Source organism: Stigmatopora argus, chromosome 19, assembly GCF_051989625.1.
Source record: "Stigmatopora argus isolate UIUO_Sarg chromosome 19, RoL_Sarg_1.0, whole genome shotgun sequence".
Classification (NCBI taxonomy): domain Eukaryota; kingdom Metazoa; phylum Chordata; class Actinopteri; order Syngnathiformes; family Syngnathidae; genus Stigmatopora; species Stigmatopora argus.
Window position 1 is genome coordinate 9,432,279 of NC_135405.1, and position 18,602 is coordinate 9,450,880.

At 41.3% G+C, this 18,602-nt stretch overlaps 2 protein-coding genes across 3 annotated transcripts in view; one reads left to right on the plus strand and one right to left on the minus strand.

Annotated features, from left to right (window-relative positions):
* Window positions 1–507: 507 nt before the first annotated feature.
* cep57l1 (centrosomal protein 57, like 1) lies at window positions 508–3,488 on the minus strand. Its single transcript, XM_077587339.1, has 11 exons — window positions 2,799–3,488; window positions 2,453–2,594; window positions 2,257–2,391; window positions 2,074–2,189; window positions 1,848–2,009; window positions 1,692–1,769; window positions 1,504–1,596; window positions 1,372–1,437; window positions 1,055–1,305; window positions 848–992; window positions 508–782 (listed from the first exon to the last, which is right to left on the minus strand). The coding sequence occupies exons 1-11, from the start codon at window positions 2,847–2,849 to the stop codon at window positions 600–602; spliced, it is 1,422 nt and encodes a 473-aa protein (XP_077443465.1). The 5' UTR covers window positions 2,850–3,488; the 3' UTR covers window positions 508–599.
* A 262-nt stretch (window positions 3,489–3,750) lies between these two features.
* Window positions 3,751–18,602, plus strand: part of sesn1 (sestrin 1) — a 37,658-nt gene continuing 22,806 nt past the window's right edge. The window contains exons 1-2 of one of the 2 annotated variants that reach the window (XM_077587063.1): window positions 3,751–3,908; window positions 4,730–5,050. In XM_077587063.1, the coding sequence (XP_077443189.1) occupies window positions 4,775–5,050 (276 nt within the window). In that variant the 5' untranslated portion in view covers window positions 3,751–3,908; window positions 4,730–4,774. The remainder of the gene's footprint in view (window positions 3,909–4,729; window positions 5,051–18,602) is intronic. The other variant, XM_077587060.1, reaches the window with a different exon arrangement.

An 18,602-nucleotide genomic window follows, 5' to 3' on the forward strand; every position in this document is an offset into this window, starting at 1 on the left:
TTCTGTTTAAACCCCAGTTTTCATGTCGATTCCTTTTCCCAAAGACAAACACTGATCAATGACACTGCCAGAATGTGGATAATTATACTCATCAATAACAAAATGTTAAGCAATCTATGTTTAATCATAAAAAATAACTTCCCAGAACTTCAGGTGTGCTGGTGCTGAACCCAACAAATTGATATATCTGCATTTTATTCACTTCTATTCCAATGTGTCCACAACAAAATCCAGTCTCAACAATGATGTCTAATATTAATAAAAATGTAATGTAATGTCTTTGCATCACACCCTTTGTGATGTAATAAGCGATGCAATGCTTTGTAACAGAATTATAAAAAACAGTGCATAAGTCTTTAGTTTTGGATGAAAACAATGCTTTTTGCAATATGTCAGATTGTTACTATTTGCGCTGTATAAAATCAGCCAAAATTGGTCAAAGAAAACTAACATCCAAAATGTGCTTCACATAAGTTTTGTTTAGTAATAATGCACCATCAGACTAAATGAAAAATGCCGAAAATATGCTTTATTAATAATGTACAAAAGCTAATAAAAAATTGATCATTAAAATATTTTGTAAAAAAAGACAGTCATAGCTAAACTTCCCAGCAGATGTCGTCTTGCTTGAGGCAGTTGCGGATCTTCTGCGTCTCCCTGAGAATCTGAAGGTTCTGCTGACCTACGTTGGTCGGCTTGTCTTGATAATGATGCTTGCTTCTGGTTGGCGAAGTGGATGGCTTTTTGGATACTTTATTGCTGCCCCCTGGACGCTGGGTCAACTTTGAATAATAATAATAATTATAAATGTTAGGCATATAAACGTAGAATAAAGTACTTCTCTTACTGTCTGCTGATGTTTCTTCAGCTCAATGATCTGTGCTCCCTTTTTATCCATCCTGGCCACCATACTTTCGAGTTCCTTCTGCAGTTCGTTCCTCTGCTCACTACGCTGAGTCGTGTCGATTTGACCTATCAGCTCCCGATGTTCACTGACACGTGCACACCAAACGTTGACATGTGATGGGTGTATGGGTGGTGTCGTCATACTCACAAGCCCATCTGCGCCAGCTCGTCTTGAAGGGTCAGGAGGAGGTCGGACAGCGAGCCCGGCAATTGGACTTCAGGCTGCTCCCGGTCTCGCTCGGGAACCACCGGCCCGTCCATTCGGAGGCTCTTCTTGGCTCCGCAGCTCTGCGAGCGGTGGATACCGTTCACCCACTCGCAAAACTGAGGATGGTGGTGCTTCATCATGTGGAAAATGCTCTGCACGTTGGCGTGGACCGAGTGGCTCGGGCTGGTCGACTGGGAGGAAAATCAAAACGTTAATGGAGACCGCTATATTTGCGAAAAAATTAATTGCCCTCTTACCGTTCCGGCCACAAAGGGAATCTTTTTATGCCTTGGGGACGGTGACTCACTTGGCCTTGGAGATTTCTAGAACGCAGACATATATTACCATTTTCATCCTCAAGACCATCGTAGAAGACATTCGAGATATACCAATGGAGCTTTCTGGGGGACACTCTTTGGCTTAGTCTGCTGGACGGTAGACGGGGAAGCGAGTCGGAGGTTGGGGTCCAACTCTCGTTGAAGCTGTGCACGTGGAAAGGTTGTCATTTACTCTTTTATTCCACCTTAAAGTTCAAATCCAACGGTGAAACATGAGTATTCTTCTACATGGAGCTTACCTGGCCTGCTTTCTCGAGCACAAGCTTACGCTCATGCTCCTCTTTGAGAAATTTTTGCTCCAGATCGGCAAGTTTCATCTGTCAAAAATAAAGCCAAAACTTAAAAAACCACACAATGACCCCAGTTAAGGGAATTCGGTGTAGTCGTCATCTTACCACGGACATATTTTGTGTCTTGCTCAACTTGATGCATTGCGATTCAAGTTTCTGCAGCTTTTCGTGTTGAATCTGGTTGTCGGGGTTGCTTGGCTGTTTCTCCAGCTGTTGTTGTTGTGGTGGTGGTGGCAGCGGCGGTTGCTGTTGCTGCTGTCTCTGTTTCTGTGCGGGAGATGAAAAGATCATAAATGTTTCATCTTTTTTTATCAAACTATTTAGATTGTACCGTCGTATGATCATCCTTGTCCTTCCTCGCCCCCGCCACCATCTTCCGCATGTGGTCCAGCTGCTTCTCGAGCATCTTACAGTGAGTCTCGGCAGACTGTAATTTGGAATCCAACTCTGTACACAAGATATTGATAATTGGAGATGTCTGTCGCCGCTTTTGTTGACACGAGCGCACACTTACCTTTCCTGTTATCACCCTCAAATGCAGGAACCCCGATTGTCGCCGGAAAGGAAGCCAGCTGCCTCTCGGTTTGCAAATGCTGACGTTGAAGGCGTGTACATTTGTCCTGAAGGGTCCTTAGTGCATCCATGATAGCTGGAATGAGAAAATGTGTAACTTTATGTGGCATTGACAAAAAAGGAAACATTTGCAGTACCTTGTTTCTGGAGCAGAGGGTTGTCGATTGGGGCTTCTGGGACATTAGTAGACTGTTCTGCCTCATTTTGGATTGAGTTGATCTTTTCTGGAGGCTTGTAGTAGCTTCCTATGTAGCTGTTTTTGGAAGGGGAGTCTGAAAGCTACACACATGAATTTATATATAGTTTTTTTTTTTAAAAAATCTGAGAAATCGGTTCTCAAATTAAGCATGGATGAAATAACCAATGCAATCGCACATCATCAAAGCGCAGAAAGAACAGGGAAATGCTGGACTATAAATCAAATTAGCAACCATGCTAACAGTTAGCAGCACCGAGCAGAAAGGAAACACTCGAAACGTTTACCTGATCATGACAAAACTCCATTCTGTAACATGACGAGTTATTGTCGTCCATAGCAGAAAGCGATCATAGTTCTTGGGTTCTTGTTCTTGATGGATCTGTGTGTTAGCCGATTGATGCTAAAAATGGCTATTTTGACAGCTGGGTCCCAACAGTTTAAATTTCCCTCCCTTCACGCGTTTGCTTTATTCGAGTTCCGCCCGCAAACATGTTCCGCCTTCCCCTCGCCATCTCCATGCACCCATTCTTGATGATTACGCGATTAAAAGACGTCGACGTCTCGTAAATATTTCCTCATAGACACGCATTCTTCACTTGGAAGAATATTCGATGATTTCAGTGACAATGAGAGTCATCAGTCACGACATTTGCACGACTGAAAAAAGGAATCATGTAATTTCAGGGATTCCCATTCTGCATGGTTTATTATTTTCCCTGGAAATGGGTTTTTGTGCACATTTGGTTATTACATTTGGGGTGTTTTAGCATATTTAGAAAACAACTAAAAGGCAATCTGCAACGTTCTCAACCATTTTTGTTGCACATATGCTATACAGATCATTGTCATTGTGTTATATTTATATTAGTACTTTCTCCTTCAATTGTGAATCCAGAAAATGAAATTGTAGGAACATTCTAACCTACTTCTCAATCGTTTTTTGCACATTTACGGTTGACGTCATTTGAACAAAACAAGCCGAGACGAGGGAGCACAATACCTCCCCCTTTTCTGCTGTTTTTCTTTTCACTCTTATATTTGTAATAAACAACTTGTGGGGGCGACCGTTATAGCCGCGTTGCAGGCTGGGAGTTGTAGTTTACGTGAAGCCATCTTTGGCTAAATAAAGCGCCAGGAAACCCCGAAGAAGACTCAACTCCCAGAAAACCTTCTCTGGCAAGCATGGTAACAGCCGACTGGCCAATCATCTGCCAGAGTTTCTGATAACCCGCCCCGGAGGACTCAATACCTCTTTTCATTGGTTCTTGTTTGCTATCCATCAAATATTTACCACGGAGTTCCTGCCTCCTGATATTACTGCGGGGCGATCGAGATTGGTCACTGCTGTGGCAAGGTGTCCCGTTGCAAGACCAGCACCAAAGAATGTGACCAAAGTAAGTCCTTTTTATCCATGACATTCTTCTGATTTTCTCGCGTTTTGATGCCTAACTCGTTTTTCACAATCGGCGGTCCCCGGTGACTTGTATGAGCCCACTGGTAAAGGACGAAATTGAATGGAGCTCAGTGACAGGCAGGCTTGGGTATTTGTTCATTTTTTAATGACGTTTTGACGTTTAAAGTTGATTATTTGCAATCGCAACAAGTGGTCGCAACACATTTAGAGAAAATGGAAGATTGTTATTAAAAGGATGCTTGTTCTGGGGAAAAAGGAAGGATCAATAACAATGTCTGGTATGATGTTGGTGTAAATCCCCATGCTAGAGGCAAGAAAACAATACATATGTTATTTGACGTGAGCAAACTGTATCACATTTTGTTTGGATCAACACAAAATATTGAACCTTATGCTCCTTAGTCTCCACTTTGCTGCAGTTTTTCCCTTGTCAACCTCAGTCTCCTTTCAAATGCAATTGGTCTGTCATTTTTACTTTTTAGTATATAGTACACTACAATACATAGTTGCAATGACCAAAAAAGAAACCCTGAAACATTAGTTTGTTCTGATTTTCTTTTTACATTTACTGTCATTGTTATCCTGGAGGAATACATGAAAAAAGGAGATACAATGTTATCTTACCCTGGTTCCTTAGCAATGAGGCCAAAATGGTAACATTCTTGTGACATTTGAGTATGCGCTGCAAGATATGGAGAAGCAAAAACACATATTTCAACCTCAGCTAACATTGTTCCTGTATCTTAACTCCTGGCGTTTGCAGAATTTTGCTTCACATTCATGTCCTAAACTTTGCCTTAGCCTTGTTGTACATCAACAACACACATCAAGTCTCCATATCTGACGATGGACGCGGAACACCAGGAGACTCAAGGCAGGTGGGACGGCCTGACCAGCCGGGACGCCGGCTCCAGGTCGACCGCCATGGAGCAAATCTGCCAAGAGGTCCTGATGAAAGTGGAGGCGATCGGGCCCATGCCGCCGGCCTCGCCTTCACTGCCATCAGGGTCTCCGCTCAGCAGTGACCTGAACGACATCCTGGCCCACCTCCTCATGCTCACCAAGCGGTGTCCTTTCGAAGACGTGAGGGAGCGCAGCGTCCGACTTCTTCAGGCCGTCCAGGTAGGAGGGCTTTATTAAGTCCTGTTGTCTCCAAAGCGTGCATGCTATTGATCTGCTACCATCTGCCGCCTCCTCATAACCATTCAGCCTTTTTAAAACCATGTCACGCTTTGTCAAGTGGATTAATGTCAACGACACCACTTGACCGCCACTCTTTTATTAAATGATCAATGCTATCGATTTACAACCCATGTATTTCCAGTGGCCAAATAAGTCTGGGCTCCAAACGTGCCTTTTCTATTAGGCTCCAATTGGATGTAATAAATAAATAACTGCATCCTTGTATACCACTGGAAAAGAACTTAAATAAAACCAATCCACTGTGTATTGTTCGAGCCCCCCATTTTCTTCTGCGCCCTTTGTCTCCACATGAATGAACTGCCACATGACAGGTAAGCACAGAACCCCCTTGTCCTCTTTGTTTTATTGTGACAATATATCATTTTTGGGGGGCATTTTATTCTTCAAAATAGTAGAGCATACTAACTAACTTCCATTGCCGTTCATAGATATCTAATCCGTTTGAACTGGGAAGACTAGCAGTCCAGTTCAGATGGATTGGACGCCCCTTTGACGTCAAAAGCAGTGATTGAGTTAAGAACCACTAAATACTGTTTGTTGTTCTATAACTACATGGCGCATAAACGGTGCAATATGAGCGGACTTGTTTATTGGAAATATTCCATAACACTTTGAGGAAAGAATTCCATAGCGGGCTCATCATCGGAGATTTACGACGTCATTTAGCTTATGTTTAACTAGGTTTGAGCATAACTACAAACTATCAACTTAAATGAGTCTCGCTACTGTATACGGTTTAGTTGTTTGTTTTTCAATGTAGTTGAGATGACGACTGCCACAATTTGCTTGTCAGACCTGAGCTCTACATTAGCACAAAGTCATACAATTAATATGAATATAACGACATTAAAACTGAACTATAACAAGGTTAAAATCAAAATATGATGAACTTTAAATGATAGATTATACTATAACAAGATGTCAATACTGGGAGGCTATAAAGACTGCGCCTGCTATGAATTCCTGTTTTTTGCAGGAGTGTTTTTGGAAGTTGGATGATAGGGGCAGAGGGATGAAAGAGGGAGAAAGCTGCTTTGCAGGTTTTAGGCGTACGCTGCAGTACACGCCGTCTGGTATTTTTGAATTATGTTAAGCTGTAGTTGTCCAGGGCTTGCCAAAGGCTGCTTTTTATGGGCCCACTGTTGCATCTCTTATGGATGAGGTCTTACAGTTGAAGACCCTAAATCCGCGACTGACCCTCCCTCTCTCTCTCTTGATCTCACACATACAGTATACACCTTTCTGACATTTGTCAGTAATGGCGGTGGGCTTTAGCAGGGAGGGGGGCTCTCGGCTCAGACGGATCCTTAATGCCTTTAGATCCTCAGAAGACCGAAGCCCTAAAGCGGGGTACAAGTGATAATCGGACTGAATTTGAGGAGTTTCCTCGCTTCTGATCAAAGTCAGCCAAATACAATTTTCTACTTTAGTTTTTTAGCTTCTATTACATTTCTTATTCATTACTAATGACTCTTTGAGCTATATTTAGTTATATTTGTCATAGAGGGATCATGTGGAAATGCAAAATAAACAGAATATTATGTAATCTATTGCCGCTTAACCCATTTGCCACATGACAGGTAAGCACAGAACCCCCTTGTTCTCTTTGTTTTAAATAATTTAAAGGGAATGAGAGGAGCCACTCTGATTGGTGGCGAAAGGAGCCGACTGTCTTCATGGTTACGTATAAAACCGCCAAAAATATTGAGCAGCTTTTTTGTTTTTAGCTGGTCGAACTTCCATGATTATTTGAGCATGACTGGAATCTTTCATCGCACGTACTAACCACTTGCTAGGTCTGTGTTACCAATGAGAAAATTCAAATGGCGAAACAAGCAAAGCTCTTCAGCATTGGCAGTTGGCTTTTACACAGTATGACACTCGAGCTCTTTATAATCACTGTACAAGCTGTGACGGCTGTTGGAGCAAATTCAGATTTGGAAAATTTGATTTATCCCCGTGACAGTGATCTCTTGAGCAGGGGATGGTGCAGTGTTAAGAATGAGCCCCATGAGCTAAGGGTTATTGGGTCAAGGCTGAAAATAGGGATCTATGTGTGGATGTGGGGAGGATCGGATTTGGTTCCCATGGGATGTTCTGGTGCATGTGTGTGTGCGGTGGGGGGCTTGCATGCGGGGCACAACTGTGCATGCATATCGGGAGTTTTGTCAGCACAGAAAAATAAGGGGGTCATCCAAGAGGGCTCGTATCAGTTCTTGTGTCAAGTTATTGAGCGAATGCAAATAGACAAGGCAAGGCCAAGTGTTTTTTTAGTTTGTAATTTTTATTTTTATTTTTCAAATAAACCTATGTCTGTATTAATATTAGGGGACTGAGTAATAGTATAGTTAGATTTTATTTTTGTTTTTTTCTTTTGCAAATATTACCTTTATATATTAAAAAGCAGTCTTTTCTTTGTCATAATACTACAACTATATTTCCCTAATTTAATTTTTTATCATCATCATAACTGAAAATCGGGCCGATCATCTTAATTATTTTAGAAAAATCCTTAGATTAGATCAGATTTTACAAGTAGTTTTTTTCAAATACAATTATTTTACTTTAAATACTTCTGATTCGTTCACCTGTGATTATTAATATTTGCTTTAACATTTTCTCACTCCCTTAGTATCGTCTTTTTTTAATTTTTTTTTTTTTTTTTTAAACCTTGTTTTTCAGACTCTGTTCAAATTCAAATAGAAACGCGAGATTACCGGGGGCCGTACACATAACCACAATGCAGCGCAAACACACTGAATCCAAAACACACATTCCCAAAACAAAATCAACAGACGCAATTGTTCGTATCTGCGTGGGTCTATGAAGGGGTGGGCAGACTCCATCACCCGGTCACCATATTCCCTAGGCGGGATGAAAGAAGTCCAGTCTCGGGGCTGCTTCAAACGCACAGTGAGTGGCTTCTTTGTATTATGTAATTGCACCATTGTGTTATCCCTCCCGTCTCTCTTGAATTAGCTCTCAAATGGCTCTTTCACTTTACATGACACCCCTCGCACAAGGGACAATTGCAAATGGATTGATCAGAGCAACTCAACATGCCACTTTATTACATTACATATTACTCGTAATGGTTTCTTGCCTGCTAATGTCCTCATGCATTATTCAACGCAATGCCTATGTTCGTGCCTCTTATTTATTCAAATGATTGTACAGTCAACTCAAAGAGACATTTATTCATTTTCTAGCTATATTCGCTTTCCGTTAAGTGCTGCAGAAATTGGACCGTTGCCTGTCAGGAGCATACAATGCACTTTATTTATTTTTGACACCACATTAGTCTCCTCACCGTTGTTGTTTTATCGCCCAAACAAACACTGATGTGTCACTAATTACGAAGAACCGGCCTTCCCGGAACAATCTAGAACACATTACTTTGTCCTTCCGCAGGGCTTTGTCCCATACTTGCGACGCAGTCACATTGTTTTCTTTGGACAATGACTCACAAGTAATTATTGATTATGACACCTACAGTAGGAAGTTGTAGACATTGCGCAACATTAGTTGTTTTGCTACTCAAGGATGCTGTTAATTCAAGGGTGTCCAAACTTTTTTTTCTCTCCAAGACCTGCTTTCAAATAAGTCAAACTCGGATGCATGGGCCAACTATACATCTTTCCGCTTTTATTTGTTAAATAGACAATCAGGATTGGGTTAAACAAAACGAGATAAGGTTTTACAATGTATTTTTTTAGTATTAAACTTGTTGGGATTGAAGGATTGCTCTAGGATTGGACACCTATGGCCGTCAATCAAACGTAGACAAAAAAAACTCCTCTGCACTTTTGCCTTTGAATCAGAAAGACAGCTTTTATTTAGTACAGAATTTCACGTTCACAGCTTTGGGCTAGGATATAACATTCATAAACCGATTTTTTTTGGGTGACTCCCTCCTCTCCTAGAAAGGTACAGCACGTGATAAGTCTGTGATGGCATGTTCTCGCCAGATATAGCATTCCTCCTGTCAAGCCTGAATAAACAAGCTTCATGTGTAAACAAGGATCATGTTGTACAACTCGTACGGTTGCAGTAGTATTTCTTTGTGTCTGGAATTTTCGGTCTTGGTTCCTTTTTAAGCCATTCTACTTGAATAATTGCATCCGTGAGTATGCTGCCCATCTATTGAGTGGTGCTGTTTTACTCCAGTCAAGTCAGAAGGGGGGTTTGACGGGGAAAGGGGGGGGGCAGAGCCTTGTGGTCTGCACAGATCTGCTTGGATTAGAAGAGATCTCAGCAGAGCGGGTCACACAAATTGTACAACGAGGGGGAGAGAAAGCTCCACAAGCAGCAGGCGATGACCTTTGGCACAGTGGCTGTACTGTCAAATATTGTGGGGATATGGAGGATGTGATAGAATCGTAAAGCTGCGAATATGTGTGTGTATGCGAGTTTCGATTGGCAGCTGTGCCTCAAGTGAAGCGCTACACCGCAGCCCATCAACGTAGCTCAGGTTTTATTGGAATCTTTGGATTCAGCTTGTAATGTTTGCAACTATCACGCTGTGCAGTAAATGTGCAGTAGGCAGTAGAATTTCTCCAGGTTACTTTAGGATAAGAGGTATGTTACACCCTGGATTGCTTCCCATTGCAATTGCAGGGCTTATATTGTCCACTAACTAGTTTTCACTGTAACAGACACACAATTTATCCTTTTATATATTCATTTATACTGCAGGTCGTGTCAGAACCAACACACAATGCCCCCTAAGAAGGTAGACAAAACAAAATAACCATCCTAACATCAGCACCATACATTGGTGATTGGTTTTCAGTTTTAATAGTCTTACTTGAACCTAACATATTCATTTTTTGTCATATGATAAGGAGCCAGAGTACCCCGAAATGACGAAACCACTTAATTAGCCTAACATGCTAACCTTTATCTGTCCAAGCTGTCACTTCCATGTTGAAGACTCAATAGTAGATTTTTTTACAGTGCAAATAAATCGGTTTAACTGAAGGCATGCCATTTTCTCAAGGAACATTGGCTTTTAAAGCTCATATACCATCCCAGAGGGGGATCCAGCACCATAGACAGATCCACCCCCCAACCTCAAAACCAATACAGTATGCATAGAAAGAGCCTATACAAGGAGGGGGAGACCATGATGGAATTGTGTGCATCTAGGTCACTGTCAATCCGGTAAGCCTGAATAAATCATAAAAAAAAGACGGGCTTGTTTGCTTTTAGTCATGATTACTATTTAAAACATCTACATATTTGTTAAGCCCGTCTCCTAAACTACCAAAACATGTGAAGACCGCATTATTCTTGGCGCTGAGGGAGGGATGGGCTCACGTCGAGTTTGGGATTTTGTAGAGTGTTAGCAGTCGCCATGGTACCAGTGACATGAAGTGCATTGCCACGGTGGGGGGTGTTGGTTGGCTGGTTGGCACTGTTACTTGATGCTGATTATTTGTAGCCCTGCAATTCAGCAAATGGGGGAGAGAGAGAGAAAAATCTTGAAAGCGGAAATTTACGGCTTGGCATTGAAGGGAAAACAGGTGAAACTCTCCCAAAAAATTAAGCATCTGCTTGTCATTACCGTGGCATAAACACCTGAATAGTTTTGGAATATGTTCTTTGCTTATTGCTGAATACGCTTCTTTGAGTAAGCGGTTATTTACATACTAACCACCCCACATGATGAGTTTGGCTGTGTGGATAAAAAGCACCACTTTCAACCTCACTTTTAGAAACATCCACTTCCCACACTCCCCTGCTCTCTGATGGCTTTGGCATGAATCCCCTCCTCTGGGCAGGCAGCCACATTTTTTTTCTTTCGAAACTGGGCACCTGATACTGTTGACATTTTCATTTTATTGTACATTTTAAAAAAAAGTGTCAGCACACGTTTTGCTGGATGCTCAAATTAACGTGACATGACCGCTCGGTCAACTCGGTGGCAAGAAAAAAAAAAATGAATGCGGCCAATTGACCATCCTCATTTTCAAACCCACGTGTTAACATTTAAGTCGGTTTTAAATGTCTGGTCTCAGTTGATTAAATGGCCGTTCTTGAGTGCACAAAAGTGTGTAGGAGAAAAGCGAGCACAGGGCGGTGTTGAATAAACAAGTCTCTCTGATATTTATACAGCAACCCTCAGATGAAATTACATTCTTTGAAAATGATTTATCACCCTCTAATGCTTCAACAGTAAAGACTTTTTCCTAAGAATGCATTAAATCCTCCTTTTTGTTGGTTTTAACGCTGTTAGTAGAAACCCAAGCTGGCATGATCATAAATCATTTGATATGGTGGCTTTCCACGGCACAACACATTAACATCTTCGAGTATTCTCCGCCATCACCTTCAGGCATGACGTGAATCACTTTTATCGACTCATCGCAAGATTTCGACCCGTCGTTGCATGAAAACCGCAGACGCGGTAAATAACATCAATGATGGTTGGATTTAAGGCCTCCATTTCCAGGGGTTTGGCAAGCATTAGCGACATGCTTTATTGGCATACTAATGGCACGAAGCCATTATTAATGTTGTTAATCAGACCTGAGAACGGCGAGTTTTGGATGTGGCGGCATCACGTCACCCCCTGCACGGATCGCACATGCAGTTAAATTTAGCTGCTTTGGCATTTGGCCATGGTACAATAGCTGTAAGCATTAGTACACGGTGCTTCAACAAGGTTTTACGTGCACATAAATGGTTCTACAATTATTATGTTTTTACATTATTTTATGACAGGTTACCGTTTAGTGTGTCGTTAATAACTTGGCTTCTCTCTTGGTTGCTTGTTCACAGCTCTTAGTTTCATTTTTTTATTAAAAAAGAATTCTGTGGTCGACCAGGATCAATCGGAAATATACTTTTTAATTGTGTCTCTTAATAAAAAAATGGGTATCTGGCGCATCTGGCTATAATATTTATGAGAGAGAAGTAATGGCTGAACTCAATGTGATCAACACAATCACTTTACCCTTCATCTTCTTGCTCCGTCTTCTTTTTGGCATGAGGCTCTTGAGCCGCATGCGGCTCCCGGCCAAAATTAATGTGGCTCTTTGCTTCTTATCATATTTTGTGCATACCGTGGCTCTTTGCCTCGTTTCATGATTCTCTTATTTTTATAAAAACACTCAAAATTCATCAGGGCCCATTAAAAACAAATAATTATATTTTAAAAATTCATTTGGCCGATTGGATTTTTTAATGCTGTTTCTGACGTAAGGTGTACCTCTTTGATTCTCACTGTTTAAAATGTTGGCTCTTTATGTCTAACTTGTTCACCAACCTTGTTTTAATGCCTCAACTAAATTGACCTTTTTCTCTGCATGCTGCAATTTCCATTGCAGCCGCATGAGGACACTCTGAGCCCACGCGATGGTCCCTTGGAAGTCTTGTTGGGGGTGAAAATTTTCCATGCACTGGGCATGAATGTTTGCAATGCACCGCATGATTTTTATATTTTCCTCTTGCCCTGGTCACTGGGCTCTCATCCAGCTTGTGTGTGTGTGTGCTGAATGTCTGCTGATCTGTCTACCTTTCCAAGTGTGTGTGTACTGTATTCGTGTTTACATGTCCAGGGAGATTTATAACGGGCAGCATACAGGATTTTAGTCATCCGTGGATCAGGCCACCAAATCTAGCCAGGTGGCTGCATCCAATGTCGACAGTCGCCTCGACATCTCAGGAACATGAATATATGTTTTTTTTTTCAAAACCTGCAAGCTTTGCCTATGACCACGTCAGCTTAGGCTTGGGGTCCCGTGTTGTTTCAGCATTTTGCTATTGTTTAGTCGCCATGCTGCGCAGCCGAGTAGTTATTGTGCGCTTTTCTCGGGCTGCATTGTCTCTGTGTACACGAGTGCTTGTTTATGTTACAGGCCCCTTCGTCAGAAGGCCGACAGATTTGCGCTACGGGACCGCCGCGTTCCCACAGTCGTTCACCTCTGACCTCAACTCTTGTGCATGTGAAGGGCAACCTGTGTGTGTGTGTGGTCGAGATGAACTAATTACAGTTACTCAGAGTTGGAAAAATGTATTTGGTAATGATACAGTTGCATCCCCACATTTAACATCGTATAAATAGTGTTAACTGAAAGCCTATTTCGCATTCCGAACCAAGATGATTGGCAGGCCATAGATCACAGGTGTCAAACTCGAGGCCCGGGGGCCAGATCATTCTAGATCACGTGTCAAAGTGGCGGCCCATGAGTGCCGACTTTCTGTTTTAGGATCAAATTAAAATGAAGAGTATAGAGGTATATTAAATTTCCTGATTTTCCCCCTTTTAAATCAATAATTGTAATTTTTTAATCCATTTTTTCAGTTTTTAGTTCAAAAATCATTTTGTAAAATCTAAAAATATATAAAAAAAAGCAAAAATAAACATTGTTTTAGATCTATAAAAAACTGAATATTCAGGGCTTTAAATCCAGTTCTTTTAATCTATTTATAAAGGAAAAAATCTAAATATTATATCTATAGTCTGACACCCCTGTTCTAGATAATACAAAATATGTAAATTGTATGATTCTGAGTGCAACTGTATATGACTTGTTCCAATATTCATGGTTCCATTTTTGTTACACTCTTAAAAAATGAATATAATCTAAAATTATAACCACCATGAATATTTAAACACCTGTCAGTAACGCGCCCGCATGTTGAGAAACGTGGACGATCATTTTCCCCGATAAGATGCATTTTTTTGTATCACTTTTGTGTTTTGTTCTACTTGAGCACACGTGTACCGTGCCAAAAAACGTGTGCATAAAAAAGAGGAAATGCTAACGCTCTTCCCTTTTTCTCGGTTGACAGTTCAACGTATTCAAATGTCCTGACTAAAACGGAAACTTTGTGCAAATCGGTTTGACCGCTCGTCTTCCCTAGCCTTCAAAACCTTTGACATCATGTCTCAACAGCTCTAATTGGGCGAACCAAAGCGTCGAGTCATGATGCCATCCATCAAACTTTACGGGTTTATTGTACCACCGTGGTGCGGCCGCACATTCCTCTTGTACGCATTACTGTACAGTTCTACGTGCCGGTATTCTATGCATGTGTTGTTGTCATGCTTTGCTGACTTGTTCTCGAGTATGGAAGGTTACACAATGGATAGATCGCGTGCACTTGACGTTTAGGCTTGTCCAAGCCGTCTTCAAATGGAATTCTGCTATAGATATTGGCCTGTATAACGAGCATCTCAGTCATTGTCTTTATTGGCAATTGTTGTTGGCTATTTTCTGGTTGATGGATGACAACAGAGGGGTGTTGTCACTTTGATTCTGTTTGTTAGGGACTGGAAAAGAAATTCATGGTTCTGCGTTATAAAGTGAATGTTCAATCGCTTCAAAGTTTGTTTTGATTTGTGTAGTCGTTCTCTCTGTCTCATTTCTTTCTCACTAATAACAAGGATGCTCACTCCATAGCTCAGAACTCGATGGTATTTGCAGGTAGAAAGAATTCATCTTTCATCAGAATATTGAACAGTTCTCACACAAATTGCCTATTTGTTAGAATCCTGACTTACTACTTTTATTTTTTATACTTGATCCCTGATGTTTTTAACTGAGAAGTGAAACAGCAGATTGTTTCACAAGTGAACACAGCAGTGCCTTTGTTGTCAGGATTGCGGCAATGAAAACCGCTCGCCAACACGTTTTTTAATGAAGTAATTTTAATTTATTTTCTTATTCATGTAACTTTGTTGACAAGGTGTTCATGATCCATGTACTGTATGGGATTAGGGCTAACCCTAACCCAACCAGGCCACTGGTCTAATTATTGTAACCTTCTAGTACACCCATGCTGATGGTGATTAAAGAGGACCATGTTTCAAATCCCAATTTTAATCTCCTGGGTTGAAATAGTGCTTTAACTGGAGTCTAAACTAAATAAGTATTCATGTCATTGTTCTAAGTGCATGAAAGAATTTTAAAAACAGTTTTTGTTTAGGCAAGTGAGACATAAACAAGACTTCGAAACTCCAGCAGACCGTTGGTGATTATTTTTCCAAACTTTTGAACTACAAGAAGCAGAAATAGTTGAGGAGTGAAGATTGGCCGCACTCCTCTGAGAGACATTTCTAGGTCACGGGGAGATCGATGAGACCAAACTTTTCAGTGGGGTTTGTTAATAGTCTGTTCTGGCTAGTTTCCAAACACTTGGCCTCTTCCTTTTGTACCTCGCTTAGGCATCTCGTCGTGCTGCAGTAGACAGCCTTGCGGAAGCCTGGCATGTAAAAGCCTGCAACACAAAATTTACACAAACGTTTGAATCAGCTAATATTCTTTTTAGGCCCATATTTAAAAAAAAAATGCTCTTAAGTCAAGACATTCGTATATCAAGGCAGCACTCTATCCATCTCTCATTTTTTTTGAGGAGAGGACCTTTCTGTCAGTCAAGGGGTCGCCTTGGGATATCACTCAGCGACTCACTTTCCAATGTTCATTGGCCCGATTCTCACAAGCGTCAAAGGCCCCACTGGCTCACTTTTTGTCGCTTGACGTCAGGCTGGTGGAAAGGGAAGGAAGTGTATATAGAACCCTTACCGTATACTCGACGATGTACTGGGGGAAAGTAAACATCGTTGATAACTTATGTAACACTTCTCCTCCATGTCTAGGCAACAAGTACAGGTGTTGTAAGGTGTAGTGAAAGAAGAGCTTGTGATTTATTACCCTTACCGCTTAGCAGGAGAAATAGGTCAATTTCTTGCAAATTATGATGTGAACACTCAACTGTTCTCTTTTCTGGCACAGAATGCTTATTGGCCATCTGGTGTTTGGTTATCTTTATGGAGGCTTTGCTTATTTTCCTTTGCAGACGTTCAAGCAGGCTTTGTTTGTTTGTCTTTTTATATAATGAGCTATACTAAGACTCTCAGTCTATATGCGGGTTGACAGCGTATTTATTGCTGAAAGTCAATATTTGTTTTGAAATCGTTGCTGGTGGAAGATGGATATAGTGCAGCAATATATTTAAGGAATCTTTTTCAGTGGATGTTGAAAGATTTTATGTAACTTGTGTTCTTTCACGTTTTACAATGATGAATTTGACCATTGCCAAAATCCAAGACAGTGGCATTAGCTACATTAATGAATTTCATACCTGTCAACTTATAATTTTTCCCGGATTTTATGCTTTTTTTATCTTTTCAAATTGCGTACGTCGTATAACAACTTTTGTACGATATTTTTTTAAGTACTTTTTTTGTAAAACCAGACAGTCAAGCTATTAGCGTCAGCCACACAATCTTGAATTTAGTGCATACAAAAGGCACAGCGACTGATTGGACACTACGTCCATTTTGGAGAAATTTTTTAGACTTTTAAGTGCAACCTATATGAGCAAATGTATGCCGCGTTGCGTTTGTACAGTTTATGATCGCTTAATAAGAGGATTTGCAATCATTAATAAGTTAATGGGCCTTGGTTGACAGGTATGGAATTTTGTTTTTGTGCTCGTGGTGAAAATACTTTATAATGGGACCGTTACCTTTTCATTGGAATATGGGTCATCCAGGAAAATTAGGTTTTATTGAACCAAAGAACCTCTGCGAAATGCCACACATAACTGTGTTTTTCGGAATACGGTTGTGTAAAAGTGAACATCCAGCTGAGAAGTTCTATCCAAACATTTTGTCATTGCGCCACTCTTCGTCTCTGACGTTTATACTTCAACCGCATGCGAAGAAAGCAAAGACTGCATAGAATTTTGGTTCTTGGTTTTGACTTGCAGTTACAAAAACAAAATCGGCCCCTTTAAACAAAGGCATGTGAAGTCCGTACCAGCAGCTACAGTAACGAAAGCCAAAAATGATAGACAGGTGCAACCAAACACTTTTTATTGTGTTGGCCTTTATTTTGGACGGCATTTGTCATTGTGCAACTCAACTTTTGGCTCCAAAACAAGTCATGGATGCTTTGTTTTGTGCAATTTGTTTCAGCAGAGGCCGATTTATGCGTCGTTTTTTCCCAAGGATGCTCAAATCTTCATGAAACCGCACAAAAAAAACGAGGTTAAGAAAGTGTCAGCCTCAATGCAGGATTATCTGCGCTATATCCCTCGTGTTGTTTACTGCTAGGTGTCCTGTTTGCACTGGGACACAGTTGTTCCCTCACTGCCAAGCCTCCACACCCTGTGACTAGCATTAATCAGGACACACACACTTGTGTGTGTGTGTGTGTGTGTGTGTATCTGAAATCTGAGCGAGGGAGGATGTGAGCTGTTTACGCGCAAGAAACAAAGTGTGCTCTGTATTTTTTTTTATGTTGGAGGACAAGGGTTGGGGGGTAGCAAGATAGCGATAAAAAGCATGCGAATGTTGTGCGTATTTTTGTATAATTCGGTGTACATACGCGCACACACACACTGGGGAAATTGAGATGGGCCCCCACCTAATTGCGGGCAAGCACTCAGCCTATTAATGCCTGACCCGGCCTCCTCTTTACTTCCCCCATTCATCACTGAAGAGCGAGAAAAAAACAGGACACAGCAAAACAACAACCACCGTTAACAGCAGGCAAGTCGATTGCCGATTGGACGTCCCCGGCAGCCGGGCCGAGTCGCTATTGGCGGAGAGCGACACACCTCCAAATCTGTTTATGTGCAGCTTAAAAGCAAAGGAGGGGCTTTTTTTAAGGAAGTCAGTTCAGAAGGGAGGGGCTGCTGGGGTGGAATATCTGCATAACATCCATTGGAGTGTGTCCATATACTTCTAGGAAATTTAGCTTGTTTATTTGATCTTGTTGTGGGTGTTGTTTTTTATCTCTGGATCTCGTTAACGTGCCAATGCACTCTACGTTTGGCAGCGCCTCGCCATTCCTAAGAAAATGCTTTGGGCAAGAAAAACAACACAACCCAAATTTTTCTGCAGTTGTGGCCTGTCTTCGCATGTGCCACTTTATAATCAACAGCATGCTTCTCATTGTTGTCACACACATACACACTCAAATGAAGGCCGCTTTTGAAACATAGGTCTTTTATCTCATTGACAGCGCACGGCGTTCCTTCGCCAGCAGACGGGTGGTTTTTTTGACGAGCCTTGTTGTTTTCTCCTCCCAAAGGAAGTGGGAGTCTGTGAGATGTTTTTGTCTGCATGCAGAAAATATTGCTAGAGCGTAAAGCCACAGGTGAGACCCATAGTGCCGATTATTATTGTTTTTCTTAGAAGCGCATTGCTTTTATCGTTGTGGAAATCAACTTCTCCAAAGCCCTTTGGTGGGGGATGAATCATAAGTCAGGTTTCACAACAAGGCAGCAGAGATCACGAACGCCGATCGGGCTTGCCTTTCTTGTTTCTTCCATACGACGTGTAGGCGGGATGGCAATAACTAGCTTTGGAAATCAAAGGGCATTTTAAAAAAAAGAATTCAATAAGGTGGAAAACATTATTTCCGGAGTTAGATTCAAAAAAGCAAAACTCACAGATTCACTCGACTGTGTGAAATATTTCTATAACTAAAAGTCGCACTTTTTTCATAGTTTG